Genomic DNA, 14,328 nt, shown 5'->3' with positions numbered 1-14,328 from the left:
GTTCATACAGCTAGTAAATGACAGAGATGGGGTCGGAGGCCAACTCTCTTTAGTTCCAAAGCCCAGCCTCTGCACCAGAAATCTTTTATAAGGATGTACAATTCATAACCTTTCCTGAGAGTAGCTTTCTTTGCATTCTTTACCTAGATAACTTACATATACTCTTCCACACTTAGCTGAGGTATCTTATTTAAGAAGCCTTCCCTGAACTTCTAGCTCTCATCTTCTAAGAATCTGGAACCGAGAGAAGCATATGCCATTCTATGTAATTTTAAAATTTGTCTTAATCATCATATATACCCTGCTCTGTACTAGGCACCGGGAATGAAAGATGATTAAGGTTCTCACTGCATCTTTTATGGGCTGTACTGAGCAGAGTGAAAAAACACCGCAATAAAACCTTTAAACCACTGCCAGCTGTGAATTTATAAGCACTAGGATTAAGTAATTGTTTGATAAGAAAAGCATTTTCCAGGTCTGCTCAGTACTATTGCGTCTGTTATAATCCCCGCTCTGAGTCTGTCTCTTGGAACAAAAAGCAGATTCTGGAAGGCTGATGTAACATCATAAAATACAAACCTTGATTGCTGTTGAAAATTCCAGATGGGGGAATCTGTGTTTTCAATTACTTGAGTGTAGACAGGAGATGGCTCATCAGCTGTTGCAAAAGATACACAACAACTGGGTGTCGATACTTTCCGCTCTGTCAAGGGGCTCCCTGAAATAGAACAGATGGAGTGACTGCACTTCAGGATTTAGGAGTCAGATGATCAGGGTGGCCTGGTGGCTCAGGTGGTTGGAGCACTGCGCTCCTAATGCTGAGGTCACCGCCAGTTCGATTCCCACATAGGCCAGTGAGTTGCGCCCTCTACAGTTAAGATTGTGAACAACAGCTCGACCTGGAGCCGGGCTGCCGTGGGTCAGCAGGTGACCGACCGCCTCAGCCAGGAGAAGAGCGAGGCTCCTAATAGCAACATGGGCCAGGGAGCTGCATCCTCCACAACTAGACTGAGAAACAACAGCTTGCACCGTTGGGGGAAAAGAAAAAAAAAGTCAGATGATCAATTATCAGCTCTGCTATATACACATTTTAAGAAAGGAAAAAACTATATTATGTTAATACTCAATACATACCAATAACAAAAGATGAATACAAGTCACGTTTGACTTCTGCAATTACAAGAGGTGTTCAAAGTGGTTACCATCAGCGTCCAGAAACTTCTGATTACGGCGAACTACTGCTTGAGCAACGCTAACCAAAGTGTCCACTTGCATACATTTTTTTTTTGGCAACCCTGGTATATTGTGTGACCTTGGGAAAGGCCTGTCTAGCCCACAGCGTCCTCAAATAGGGCATATGGCAATAATACCTCCTAAGATGTTAAAAATAAACAATAATAGTATGTAACACTTATAGTATATCACTTATTATGTGCCAGGCACTGTTCTAAGTACTATACATATATTAACTCCTTTAATCCTTATGACAACCCTATGAGGCAGTTATTATTATTCCCATTATATAGATGACAAAACTGGGGTTTAGAGAGATCAAACATTTATTAAGTGGTCACACATTTATTACATGGTAGAAGTCAAGCATTCTGGCTCTAGAGTCCAAGCTCCCAGCCATTAACCATATTGCCTCCACTACAGAGTTAACAAATGTGAAACACTAAGCACTGTGCTAATGTTAATTTGTATAAGGTCGGATTTCCAATGTGGGAAGACTCAGTCATTTATTCTCTCTTAAAACAATGTACAATGAAGACAGTTGATGGTATTAGTCTAGCTGAGCTGTCCAAGAAGATAACCACTAGCCACATGTGGCTCTTTAATGAAAATAAAATAAGATTAAAAATTCAGTCCCTTAGTTGTACTGGCCACATTTCAAATGCTCCAACGGCCACCTATGGCTAGTGGCTGCCACACTGGACAGCCAGTGTGGCAGAGAACAGAGAACACCTCCACCAGTACAAAGCTCTTTTGGACAGTGGAGTAATAGCCTCTAAACAATATAGACTATGCGCTCCATAAGATCCCTTTCAGCTCTAAAATGCAATAAGTCTCAGATTTACAGATGAAGGAAAGAGAAGAGAAAAGGCAAAAATAAATAATGTCTCAAACATTATTTGTATGATCCAGAGGAACAAATTCTGTCCATGGATTCTAACTGGTTTGTCTTCTTTCTACCTGTCTAGCTCAAGGTTTCTCCAAATCCATACTTCCACTTCACCTTGGAGGTGAAGTTAATCTTTGAGGCTCCACTCCACTCTTTCTCTACCTGGCTGCTCCTTTCAGTAACTACTTTTCCAAAGACGTCAGGCTATTCTGTGGACAGAAAGCAATCTGATGAAAAAATTCATACTCGGGAACTGCTGATTTTACTCCCTGCACAAGCAGTGTAACGTTTCATAGAGCCTTTAAAAGATAGACTCTAGCACCATCTACTCTCAGAAGCCTGTCTTGACGCTTTAGAATCACTAAACTTTATGCCCCCAGTTAAGATCTCTCCAACTTCAACTTTCTTTTAGGAAAACAGAAGTATCTGAAACTTTGCTTTGATATATTTTTCCTTGACCAAAACATTTTCCAATAGAGTAGACCAATTCTTTCCAAACTTTTCCACCAAAGCTAAAAAAATCTGAAGAAAACACTAAACTATGGAGTCGTTGGGGTTCTGCTGCCTTGAAAGAGCAACAATCTATTAGCAGACTTGTTACTTTATTTAAAAATTCATGAGGATTTCATATTATCTTCCATCATATAGCCTTATGTGTTTAAACTAAAAACAATTGTTTTTTTCCCCAAATCTTGGTAAAAAAAAAGGACATATCTTGTTATTTAACTTTGTGACTTGTAACACCTAAGAGCACCAAACCAGACCAGATGGCATTATTTTTTAGTCCATCTTACTGGGGTCGATTAATAAAGAAAGAAAATGGATGATGAGGAGAGAAAAGGGAATGGAGATTTTGCAAGGAGGCCTTGGGAAAAGAGAACTGAAGAGGAAGAAGCGGAAGGCCAGCTTTACAAATGAGATCTGGTAGTGTCTGCGGAGGGAGCTGGAGGCATGTGTAAGAGTTGCCAACAAAGCAGAACCTGGATAAAGGTTCTTGGAAATAGAAAAGCACTAAAGATACAGAGAAGAAATGTATGAGGAACCAAATAAAACAAAAAAAACCACTGGCTACAACACGGCAAAACAGTGTACAGGCATATTCTTGAAAGAGCAGGAAAAAACGATTCTAATAAAATGGTAGTAAGCAAAGAATAGTTAATGGAAATTGGCAATATAGTACCCATTATTACAAACATAAAATGTATAGATTAGCACTAAGAGTACCTTTATCTAGTGAGCTATCTTCTTAAAATAAACTTCTTAGTTTTATGTTAATGAAACTAAGCAGTATTTATGAGGATGGACTTGTGCAGGCAGCATCAACCCCCCCCTACATTTGCTGTTATTGTATTCCTTTACTGCAAAGATTCAAAGGGTTAACAACTACATTTCCCAGATTCCCTTGCAGCTAGAGTATGGATACAAATTGGCCTCTGTCAATGAGATGCCGTTAAAACAGATTTGGAAGGCAGACATGAGGCAGAGGACATCTTCCTTTTTTCTTCTGCTTTTGCTACTAGCAAGGATGACATTGAATTTTCTGTTCCAGGACTTGGTCCCCGGGTGCCCTGAGGCCCTACGGTCATAGGGATGAGGAGAGTTTTGGCATTGTATTCTGAACTTAAAAGATCTGTGGTTAAGCTTAGCCTAAAGCCCATTCCTCTAGCCTTTCCAATGACTTGCAGTACTTTAATATTCTGTATTAAACTCTTTACTGTTTAAAATGGCTGGAGAAGGTTACCTCTTATAACTGGACTCTCCCTGACACAGCTTTCATCTCTCTCTGTGTTCTTCTCCCACTTTCCTTCGTAGGTTTCAAGCTTTACAACTGATTTCTTCCAAGAAAATGTCATCAATCTTCACAGCTAAGGAGAGATCATGAATCTGCCTTTCTGCTGGCAGTTGCTACAGCACTCTACAATAATCTGTGTGCTGTGTTTCCCTCATAGACTGAGAGCTCCTTCAATGCACAGAGTAGGCCCAACGCCCTATTAAACATCTGCAGACTCCCCACTGCCCTTTAGCTGTAGATGGCTGCAGGGTTGGAGAGAGACAGAAGCTTCCTTGTCGGCTTGTTGTGTGCACCAGTAGAGGACAGCAGCATCTGCTCAGGCAAGTTCTGAGAGAGATCAGCAGAGAGGGCCAACTGCAGTTCTGAGAGGCAGGACCCCTAGGTTCTATTGTGCTCTTAAGACAATCTTAGAGATGATCTTGTATGACCGTCACATTTTACATCTGAGAAAAAGGTGAATGGGTTTTCCCAAAGTAACAGAGCAAGTTAATGGCTCAGCTGGGGCTAGAACTCAGTCTTTGGACTCTCATTCCAGAACTTTTTCTATCACTTCATCGTTTGGAGGGATGATGGGCAGCTCTGCACTCCAGGGTCCAGCGCAGTACCTGACCCACACATAGGTGTCTGTGGGGGGAAGGGCTACACGGGCTGATCACTGCAAAGGTGGGACTCAGGGTACAACAGAAACCTCTGAAAGTCAGATGTCCTCCTGCTGCTTGCTGTGACCTGGCTAAGGCACAGAAAGAAGCCAAACAACAAGTGATTTACAGATTTGTCACTCATGCCAGAAATGTCACAGGTGTTGAGTATCATATTCACTATCCAGAGGACATTACGTTTGCTGAGCTGCATCGTGAAGATCAAGGTGCTGGGGTACAGAAATAAACCACACACAGTTCTTGTCCCCAGGAAACAGCCCAGTGGAGAGACACACTGACATTTTCAGTACAGAGCAATAAATGCTATGAGGGAGGGAATCTGTGGCGGGGTGGTGACATGGGGAAGTGCCGACGACACCGAGGGAGATTTTCTGCTGACAGGGGTGGTCAGTCGGCTTCAAAGTGTTCCAGTTACTTCAGTCCACTCTTGAAGGATGAGGAGCACATTTACTGAATAAGGAAAAAGCATTCTAGATAAAGGAAATAGTATAGGCAAAGGTTGGAGGTATGAGAGAATGGGGTACACTGGCAAAAAGCAAATAGCTGCATCTAAGACATGGTAAGAGATGAGGCTGAAAAGACTGATGAGGGCACATGGGTGGCACTTTGTGTGCTCTGTTACCAAGATTGAAGATGATAAGAAGCAACAAAGTATTTTAAGTAGAGAAAGGAGGTCAGACTTGTTGACCAGACAGGTAAGCTCCATGGCAGAATAAAAAGATATTGAAAGAATATTGGGAGCAGCAACCACTGAGAGGGCTACCTAACCAGTCCAAGTTTCTGAGGCCTGAACAAGCAAGGTGGCGGTGAGAATGGCCAAAAGGTGATAGAAACTTTCTAAGAGGCTGGGATCCTGTACCCTGTACTGCACACAGTGGGAACTTAATAAAAAAACCTCCTTCTGACTTCTGTTAAATTCTCCATAAGTAACTTGCCTGCAGGAGAGGCAGCATAGGAAATCAGAGATGGTATTAAGGAGAAGGCATGTGAGCAAGGCCTCAGATACAGCCTCTTCATTTACCAAATATTTACCACTTATTACATATCGGATATAGTTTTTACGTTGGGAATTCAGCAGTAAATAAAACAAAACAGATAAAAATCCCTGTCTTTGTAGGACTTATGTTCTTCTAAGACAGGCAGAAAATAAACAAAATACACCGTTCAAGGCTACAGACAAAAAAAAAAAAAGCAGAAAAGAGGGATAGAAAATGTTGGGGAAGAGCTGCAATTTTAGATGGGTAGCCAAGGAAGGCTTTGCTTAGACAAAGCCATTTCAGAAAAGACCGGCCAGAAGAGAAAATTGCTCCAGGCGGAGGAACATCCATTCAAAGACCCCAAAGCAGGGGTTTGCCTATACATTCAAGGAAAAGAGAACGGCGAATGAGGAGAATAGGAATGCCAGCGGAGTGGGTGGAGTTTTGTGGCTGGGGAAGAGAGAAAGGAACCACACACACACGCACGCACGCACACACACACACAAACATATTGGCAAAGAAACAGTTAGGAAGGTGCATGAACTAAGGCCCAGGGAACTGCTTGTTGTTACAGTAGGAAGGGAAAGGAAGCCAAGCACTGCTGGAGGAAAATCACCAGGAGGAAAGACGTGCCGTTCACAGCCATCTAACATCATGTCCATGAGTCTTCGTCAAGCCCTTGCTGCTGTTCAGCAACTTTCTTATTTATCTCTTTATGATATCCTATAGCTCCCTTGTAATGACCTTGAGCTGCAGCCAAAGAGGAACAATTGCTATCAGATCCTCCACGCCCCCTCCAAGCAAGCCCAGAGCACATACACGTTCTTACTTCAGTAATTTTGTTCAAGCTGAAATATCCACTTGGAATTCCAGTCCCATCTTTCTGAAATCCTCTTCATTCTAAAAAGTTCTCTTGATTTCTTAGAATATCTGATTTCTCTGTTTCTAAACTCTGTAAACACTATAAATTATGTTACCCTTTGGCCCTCGGAGCATTCTGCTTCATATATATCATTAACTGTGTACTTACTAATCCCCTTGACCCGGTTATCAGCTCTTGGAGGACACAAATGATGTGTCATCTGCTCTGCACTCTCTGTACCTGGCACTGGCCCCGCATAGATTTACTACTTGCTGAATTGAACTACCATTCTCGCAATGTAATCACAGGACTGGGTACGATACATGCCCCACTTGGGCTTGAATGACTGGTAAACAGAGTGTAGACACGCCAACCTGGCAAACACAGCTACAGCTCGTATCTGAGAGGCAGGATGGTATAAAGCAAAGAGCATGGGCTTTAGATCCAGACCTAACTGGATTCAAATTCTGGCTTTGCAAAGCTTATTAACTGTATAACTCACATCACTTAACCTTTTTGATCTTCAATTTCCTCGTTTATAAAACGGGTATGTACTGTCATCCATTCATATCATAATCCCACTTGTCATAAGGACTAAATGAGATAATTAACTTACAAAAATGAGAATAGAGAACAAGGATATGCTCAATAAATTACTGTCAAATTACCTTGCCAAGTTATATTTTAGAAAACACTCTCACTGCCTAATTTAAAAGTTACAAGTACATTTCGCTTTTTTAATATGGGGACGCCCCTGAAAATGGGATGTAAATCATATTTTTGTATATTAAATTTTATTTTCAATGCTGTAAAAAAGCCAAAATAATTCTTGTAAAAAAATCAAAGGTTTTATGTACTTTCCTTAAATTCATTCATGCATTGATTTTTCTCTTTTAAAAAAATCAGTTTTTATATATCAAGTTGTCAAAAATAGGCTGCTCTGGTGGGCCAGTAAAAAAGCAAAAACTGTTTGCCAATTTTGTTACTCATCTGGGATCTCAGTATCTTTAATACAGCAAAGCAAGACTGTACTTGGAGAAGAGTTTGTCCTGAGATAAAATGTTTCACGGCCTCTGATACACAAAGATTATTGAAACGTCTGGATTCGTAAGGCTATCGTTTCTGGCTCTCATAGCCATCATACATCTCAGAACTGTTAAACCCAGCCATTTATATCTGAGAAATCCAAGGTACAGAAAGAAACAATAACTTGGTCAAAGTCACACACACACACACACACACACACACACACACACACGCACACACACAAACATATTGGCAAAGAAACAGAGCTGAATATATTCCTACTAGAATGTAAGCTTCACGAGGGCATGATTTCCATCTGTTTTGTTCACTACTTTATTCTCAGCACCATGGACAGTGCTCGCACATAGCAAATACTACAAAAGTTTTGTTGCTGAATGAATGAATGAATGAATAAGAAAAGCTTAAACAGCTCATATCTAGTGGAGAAGAAAACCATGCAGAAAATTTTAGTACTGTGGGGGGCCTTGATGTCAGGGAAACTCTCTAGTAAATGGCAGTGCTTGAGTTGTGTCTTAAGACAGCGATGGAATTAGCCAGGCTTTAAAAGAGATGGGTGATGGCAAAGCGAAAATTTTAGGAGCGATTATAAGCTGAGTAAAGGTAGGACAAGGATTCTTTCTGCCATGGACTCCTTTGGCTGTCTGGTGAGGTCTATGGGGCTCTTTTTTTAAAAAAAAATTAATTTTATTGGGGAATACTGGGGAACAGTGTGTTTCTCCAGGGCCCATCAGCTCCAAGTCGTTATCCCTCAATCTAGCTGTGGAGGGCAAAGCTCAGTTCCAAGTCCAGTTGCCGTTTTCAATCTTTAGCTGCAGCGGCACAGCCCACCATCCCATATAGGAATTGAACCGGCAACCCTGTTGTTGAGAGCTCGCGCCCTAACCAACTGAGCCCTCTGGCGCCCCTCCGGAAGCTCAGCGGCAGCTCATTGTCTTCAATCTAGTTGTGGAGGGCGCAGCTCACTGGCCCATGTGGGAATTGAATCCGCAGCCCTGAGCTCGTGCTCTAACCAACTGAGCCACCCGGCCGCCTACGGGGCTCTGCTTTTAACAGCGCTTTTTAAAAAAAATTCATAATGTAAAATCCACAGGATTACATAAAAATCAAATTATATTGACATATTTATTGAAACACTAAGAAAACTTTGATATGGTAATATATATGCTTTACTAATGTATAATAAGATCTGACTGTAGGTTTAATTACTGAACTTTGAAATAATAGGTATAAGTGATTTTCTAAGAATCTGCAATAACTACAATGAGATACAGAAATACCTGTGATTTCTACTGTTGACAACGTCACAGGTACTGTTAATATTACCAGAGTCTATTGCCTACATTCACAATTAGAGGAAATGTTAAACTTTAGTTAAACGTTAAAAAAGTTAAGATGTAATTATTTTCCTATCCAATTCACCAGCCCTGATTTTAATCCTTGGCTCCCTTGGCGGTTTTATAGATCCTGTGTTAAGATACCTTGGCCCTAGCTGCATAATGAAGAAGACCTGAATTGATAGCAATGGAAAAGAAGGACGAGATCTAAGAAAATTTGAGAGAGAGAGCAATCTAATGAATCTGACAATTTGATGGTCGATAAGGAAAAGAGAAGTATCTGAGCTGATACTCAGGTTTCTGGACTGCGAAATTTATGATATGTCAAATAAGGAAAACTGACAAGGTCCACATATGTTCAGAAAGGCTTTCATGTTGCTTAAACCTTTATGCTTGAGAAACATAATTACTGATTAAGATAGTTAATAGTTCTGGCAGATCCTGCCACAATTTGAAAGATCTGTGAAGATAGGACCATAGCCTGAGGAGTCAGATATATATTTCTGGATAAGTGAGCAGAGCATACCTTTCAAGCTCAAGTGCATTGCTCTTTCTACCAGGATACTGACTGCAAAAGTTCCATCAAACTCAGCAGGGCCCTCCTGGGCCGGACAGACTCCAGTGGCAGTGCTATCGCAGGGAACCTGGGTGGAGGCAGGAGACTTCTGGTGGCCAGGTGGTGGAGAGAGCTGAATCTCATCATTCCTTCTGGGGGGTTGCTCAGACTCACTGTGGCTACTGCAGTCCATTGAGTCCAGCTCATGAGTGGGCTCAGGATATGGGGAAAGAGGAGAAAGAACCACATGAACTCGTAAGATGGCTCCTGAGAGGTTGGAAGCATTTCGTCCAAATAGAGGATACACACCTGCAAAAGGAGGGAGGAGAATCAGCCATGCCAGCAGACACCACGGACACTCTCAGACCGGGGAGGACACATCTACGACAGTGCTGATGGCCCTTTCTGTTTGGGTAGGCCTACGGGCCCCAAATACCAATTTGCAAAAAACCCTGCAAAGTTAGTATACAGTGGGAAAATTTTTACTCCCCCTCCTCCAAATATACACACTATTTCCAATAATGGAAAATAGTGAGAGCTCTGATTTGAAGCCAAAAGCAAATGACGACCAGGAAGAGCTATCGTGGAAGGGATTTATGTGCTGAGGGGCAACTAGACTTAGACGACTTCTGAAGCCCCTTCAAAGTCCAATACTTTTATGAAATCAGGAGTGGCCTGTCTTCTCTTCCACATGTTCCACTGACTCGTTCTTAGGCCTTCTTCTCATCAGGGAGCTGCCCTGATACTCAGAGTTTAGCCTGTTTCACCAACTAAATATGTTCTGGCAGTAGACCTGGAGATCATTTGTAAGGAAGAAGGACAGCGTGGCAGAGGAGGCAAGAAAGAAAAGTAAGGAATTAATATTTGTTGAGTGTTTTTCATGTGCCAGAATCTCAGAGGGGTTAGTAAGTGCCAAGATGACTTTTTCATTAAGGGGCAGATTTAAACCTAGGGATTTGAGCTTTCCTGGATTGCTGGATGTTAACATGAGATTTTATTTATAAAGTAGAAGGTACTAATAGTTCTTTCAGAATCTCAAAGTTTGCTTCATTAGAATCAATTCAGGAAAACAGAGTTAATGGATTCACAGATAGCAGTAAGATGGAACCTTTCCTGTCTTCTTCTATTTTTAGGTAACCTGTTTTCTTTCACGCAATGAATAAATTATGAATATCACAAGCAGAAACTAAGGGCAAGTCACAGGAGGGAAGACACCAAAAACAACAGAGTTAAATCCTTATCCTCCAGAAACTTAACAGTAATTGGAAGGACGGTTGGATGGACTGACTGACTCACTCAGCAAATGCATCAAATGCCACACCTTATACAAGGCCCTTTTACAAGAGCATAAAAAGCTTAGACTGGTGGGATGTGGAGAAGTATGAGGTACATGGATGATCTTAAAAGTTAAAGACCACCTTTGGTATCACTCAATAGAAAGAGGTACTTGTGTTTGAGTTCTGATCCTTAAATCCACATTCAGTGTCCCAAACCCACTTTCTTCAGCAGATGGGAGTGGGGAGAGGATGGGGGAGGTGAAGGGATTAGAAAGAGCAAATTAGTAGACACAATATAGTCATGGGGATATGAAATACAGTATGAGGAATATAATCAACAATGTTGTAAAGATTATGTGGGTGCCAGGTGGGCACTGGACACTGGACTTAGCAATGGCATCACGTCATAGACTATTTAGATGCATAACCGATGCGCTATACAACGGAGGCTGAAGTAGAATCATGTTGTTTGTCAACCAAAAGTGTGTGTGTGTGTGTGTGTGTGAGTGTAGTCACGGGAGGAGAAGTATAGTATAAGGAAGATAGTCAATAGTATTAGAACAGTTATATAAGATGTCAGAGGGGTAGTAGCTTTGGGGAGGGCGGTTATCACTTTGTGAGGGGTGTAAATGTCTAGCTGTTATGTTGCTTTGTACACCTGAAACTAACAACAACAACAAAAGTCTGTCTTTATGAACTTTAGTTCAAGTGAGCAATGCTCACTTCAAGGCCCTTTTCTGCAATCTCTAAGGCGACTCTAAGCCACCAGCCCAGATAAAACAGGGCACATGGAATTTGATGAGCTGCTCAATAGAGCCAGACTTACACCTGCTGGGTCCAGCGAGAACCAGAGAACCTGGGATGATCACCCAGATACTCAGTTCTCCTCCTTCCGAGGGTGACCTGCTCAACAACATGGTCAGAGCACAAGGCAACAACTAAAATTGGGTTGTGACTTTGTTTCTTCAACTGCATGGCGAGAGTGGGAAATAACTAACCTTACAGGAATGTTATGGTGAATAAATAGCATGTTTGTAAAAAAAATCTGGTCTGGCCATCTCCTATTCATTCTGCACTATAGTTGCTACACTTATTTTCTCGTATGCAAAGCTATGTCACTCTTCTATTCAGAACTCGTTATAATTGTTTTCCATAGCTCAGAATAAAGTCCAAACTCTTCTTCTTAGAAGCAGCCTTCAATGTAGTAGTTGTCTCGTCCACCTGTCCAGCTTCATCTCCCATCATTTCCCAACCTGCGTAATTTAGGATCCTGCAGAACCAAATTACTTATCGTGCCTAAAACGTATCAAACTGCTTCTTGCCTCTGTCTTCACACATGCTGTTCCCTTTTAAAATATCCTTCTTTCCCCCTTTTCTTGGCTTTTTCCTAAATCCTTTGAAACTCGAGTCCCGTTCCCTAAGATGCTGTCCTTTAAACCAAGAGATGCTACGTCCTTGTGCTCATAGCACCCCTGAAAAAACCTTCCTCCCAGCTCTTATGCTTCGCTGTAACTGTTTACTTGCTACTCTGTTGTCCCATTAGACTATAAACTTATTCAGGTCAAGGACTATTTCTTACTCATCATTGAATCTCCAGAGGCAAGTACATGTACCAAGTATTGAACAAATGTTTGAAAGAAAAGTACCTAGTACATAATGCCAATTGCAAAATGTTATCTTTTTCCTTTCTATACTGTGAACCAATTTACTACTGTTTAGATTTTCTTCATGATTCCAAGATGTGCTGACCAGAAAGCACATCCTAATTTCATTAGCAGGTATGCTTTTCAGTGTATATAAAAAACTAGCATTCTAGATTATCATACAGGCTCGCCTACATGTGGATAAAGGCAGTCCCCTAAAGTCACTCATTATATTACACATGGTAACTGAGTACTTACAAGGTTGTAGGCACCATGTTAGGTGGAAAAATCGGATACATTTGGATGTACGCTAACGCTACAAGTTCACCCAGTTCTTAGAGCTGTGGTGGTCCCACCAAGGTATACTGTCTCTAGGGAATGCCCCTTTTTAAGCAGCCAGCAAACCTTTCTTTGGAAATCTCTTTAGTTACGATAAGCATTACTAAATTACCATTAACCTGTTAGCACACAATAATGGAAAGAACACTTACTAGCCTGTGACCCTGGACAGTTACCCAGCCTCTCTGAGCCTCCATTTTCATGACTGTGAAATGGGTCTGATACCTCTCTCACAGGATTGCTGAGAGGATCAAATAAAATCATGCCTGAAAGCATGTCTCACACAGCATGTGTCACAGAGCATGTGCTCAAAGCACAAGAGCTGAGGCTGGGTCTTCACTTACCGCTGACAGTTAGTGTCCTTGCTGTCCTCTCTCCAAGTCTGGCCAGGTCCACATAGGCGGAGCCAATCCAGCTGTCCGTTTGGTGGGGCCTCTCCACACTGTCATTGCCATAAGCCCGCCACACTTGGATCTCTAATCTCTCCTCCCTGAAGTACCAAAGCAGTGAAGGGCCCCTAGTGACTTCTGCTCTTTTGGATGCCTTAAAAGTGACCATGACCTGCTTTTTGTCTGTAGATTCCTTAGGCTTCTTAAGAGGGGTCCAAAAGCCTTCATGATCATACAGCTTGTAGCGGAGGTAGAAATATGTGCTCTTGTGAATGTGCTTCTGGCCGGCAAGCAGCACGCAATGGATGGGCAGCCAGAGCCGCGGTGTGGCGATGGTGATAGTGGCTGGCTGTGCTGGCTCCTCTTCGTCCATCTTGACAAGATCCTTCAGGTTCTTCTCAAAGCTCCAGCCTAACAGCTCAGCCGCTTCCAACACCCGCTCTCTGTCTCCAGGATGGGTGAAGGAAACTGAAAGCTCTAGACCACCCACAATCTTCTGCATGAGCTCCAAGCCGTGAGGCACGACCCCATCTTCTGGTAAAATGACAGGATACCATCCTGTGATCCCTTATGGGAGAAAAGATGTTCAATTATTGTCTTAAAAGTAAAAAGACTGACCCACTTTCCAGCCCAGAGCCACCATCATCTTGGCTCAAGACAGAACAGAAAACATGTTCGCAGTGCATTGTCATTGTTTCATCTGACCCCTGAAAGGTAATGAGAGCAGGTGGAAGAACAGAGGCGAGGAGCTGGAAGACGGAGATTCTCTCCCTGGCTCAGCCGCAAACCAGTCGTTCAGTCTGGATAAGCCATTAATTTCTCTTAGCCTTCGTTTCCTTACTTGACAAATGGGAAAATGAGTGCTGATCTTGCCTACCAGACAAAGTTGTTAAGATCATCAAATGAGATACTGGTTTGAGAAGAGCTTTCAAAGAGAAGTGCTATTAAAAAAATGTGAAATGTTATTGTGGTGCTATGAGTACGATCAAAAAGGCAAGGAACATGAAATCAGGAAATCTGGCGTCTAGTCCCAGGTCCTCCACCAAGGCACTGCCACGTAGTGAACATATACCAAGGACCAGGCAGTAGATTTCAAAGTAGTAACAGCTACTCTGCTGAGTATTCACTATGTGTCAGATATTCTCCTAGTGTTTAGTAATATGTATTACTTCATTTAATTCTCCTGATAACCCTGTGAAGTGCTGAGAATTAAGTGGGACAAGAACCTGTACTTTACAGAAGAGAAAATGGAAATCCAGAGACCTGCCCAAGTTATCACAGCCACTGAGTGGCAGAGCTAGGGTTTGAACCTGGGTCTCGCTGGCTCCAAA

At 42.1% G+C, this 14,328-nt stretch overlaps 1 protein-coding gene across 8 annotated transcripts in view; it reads right to left on the bottom strand.

Annotated features, from left to right (window-relative positions):
• The window catches only part of C2CD3 (C2 domain containing 3 centriole elongation regulator), a 114,217-nt gene that overhangs the window by 35,159 nt on the left and 64,730 nt on the right, over window positions 1–14,328 (bottom strand). For all 8 annotated transcript variants that reach the window (XM_019744372.2, XM_074335778.1, XM_074335781.1 and 5 more), the window contains 3 exons: window positions 12,953–13,564; window positions 9,320–9,658; window positions 580–718 (listed from right to left, as the gene is read on the bottom strand). In XM_019744372.2, coding sequence (XP_019599931.2) covers window positions 580–718; window positions 9,320–9,658; window positions 12,953–13,564 — 1,090 coding nt within the window. The remainder of the gene's footprint in view (window positions 1–579; window positions 719–9,319; window positions 9,659–12,952; window positions 13,565–14,328) is intronic.

Source organism: Rhinolophus sinicus, linkage group LG06, assembly GCF_036562045.2.
Source record: "Rhinolophus sinicus isolate RSC01 linkage group LG06, ASM3656204v1, whole genome shotgun sequence".
Classification (NCBI taxonomy): domain Eukaryota; kingdom Metazoa; phylum Chordata; class Mammalia; order Chiroptera; family Rhinolophidae; genus Rhinolophus; species Rhinolophus sinicus.
Note: the sequence above shows the minus strand (reverse complement) of the source record. Positions and strands in the feature narration are given on the sequence as shown.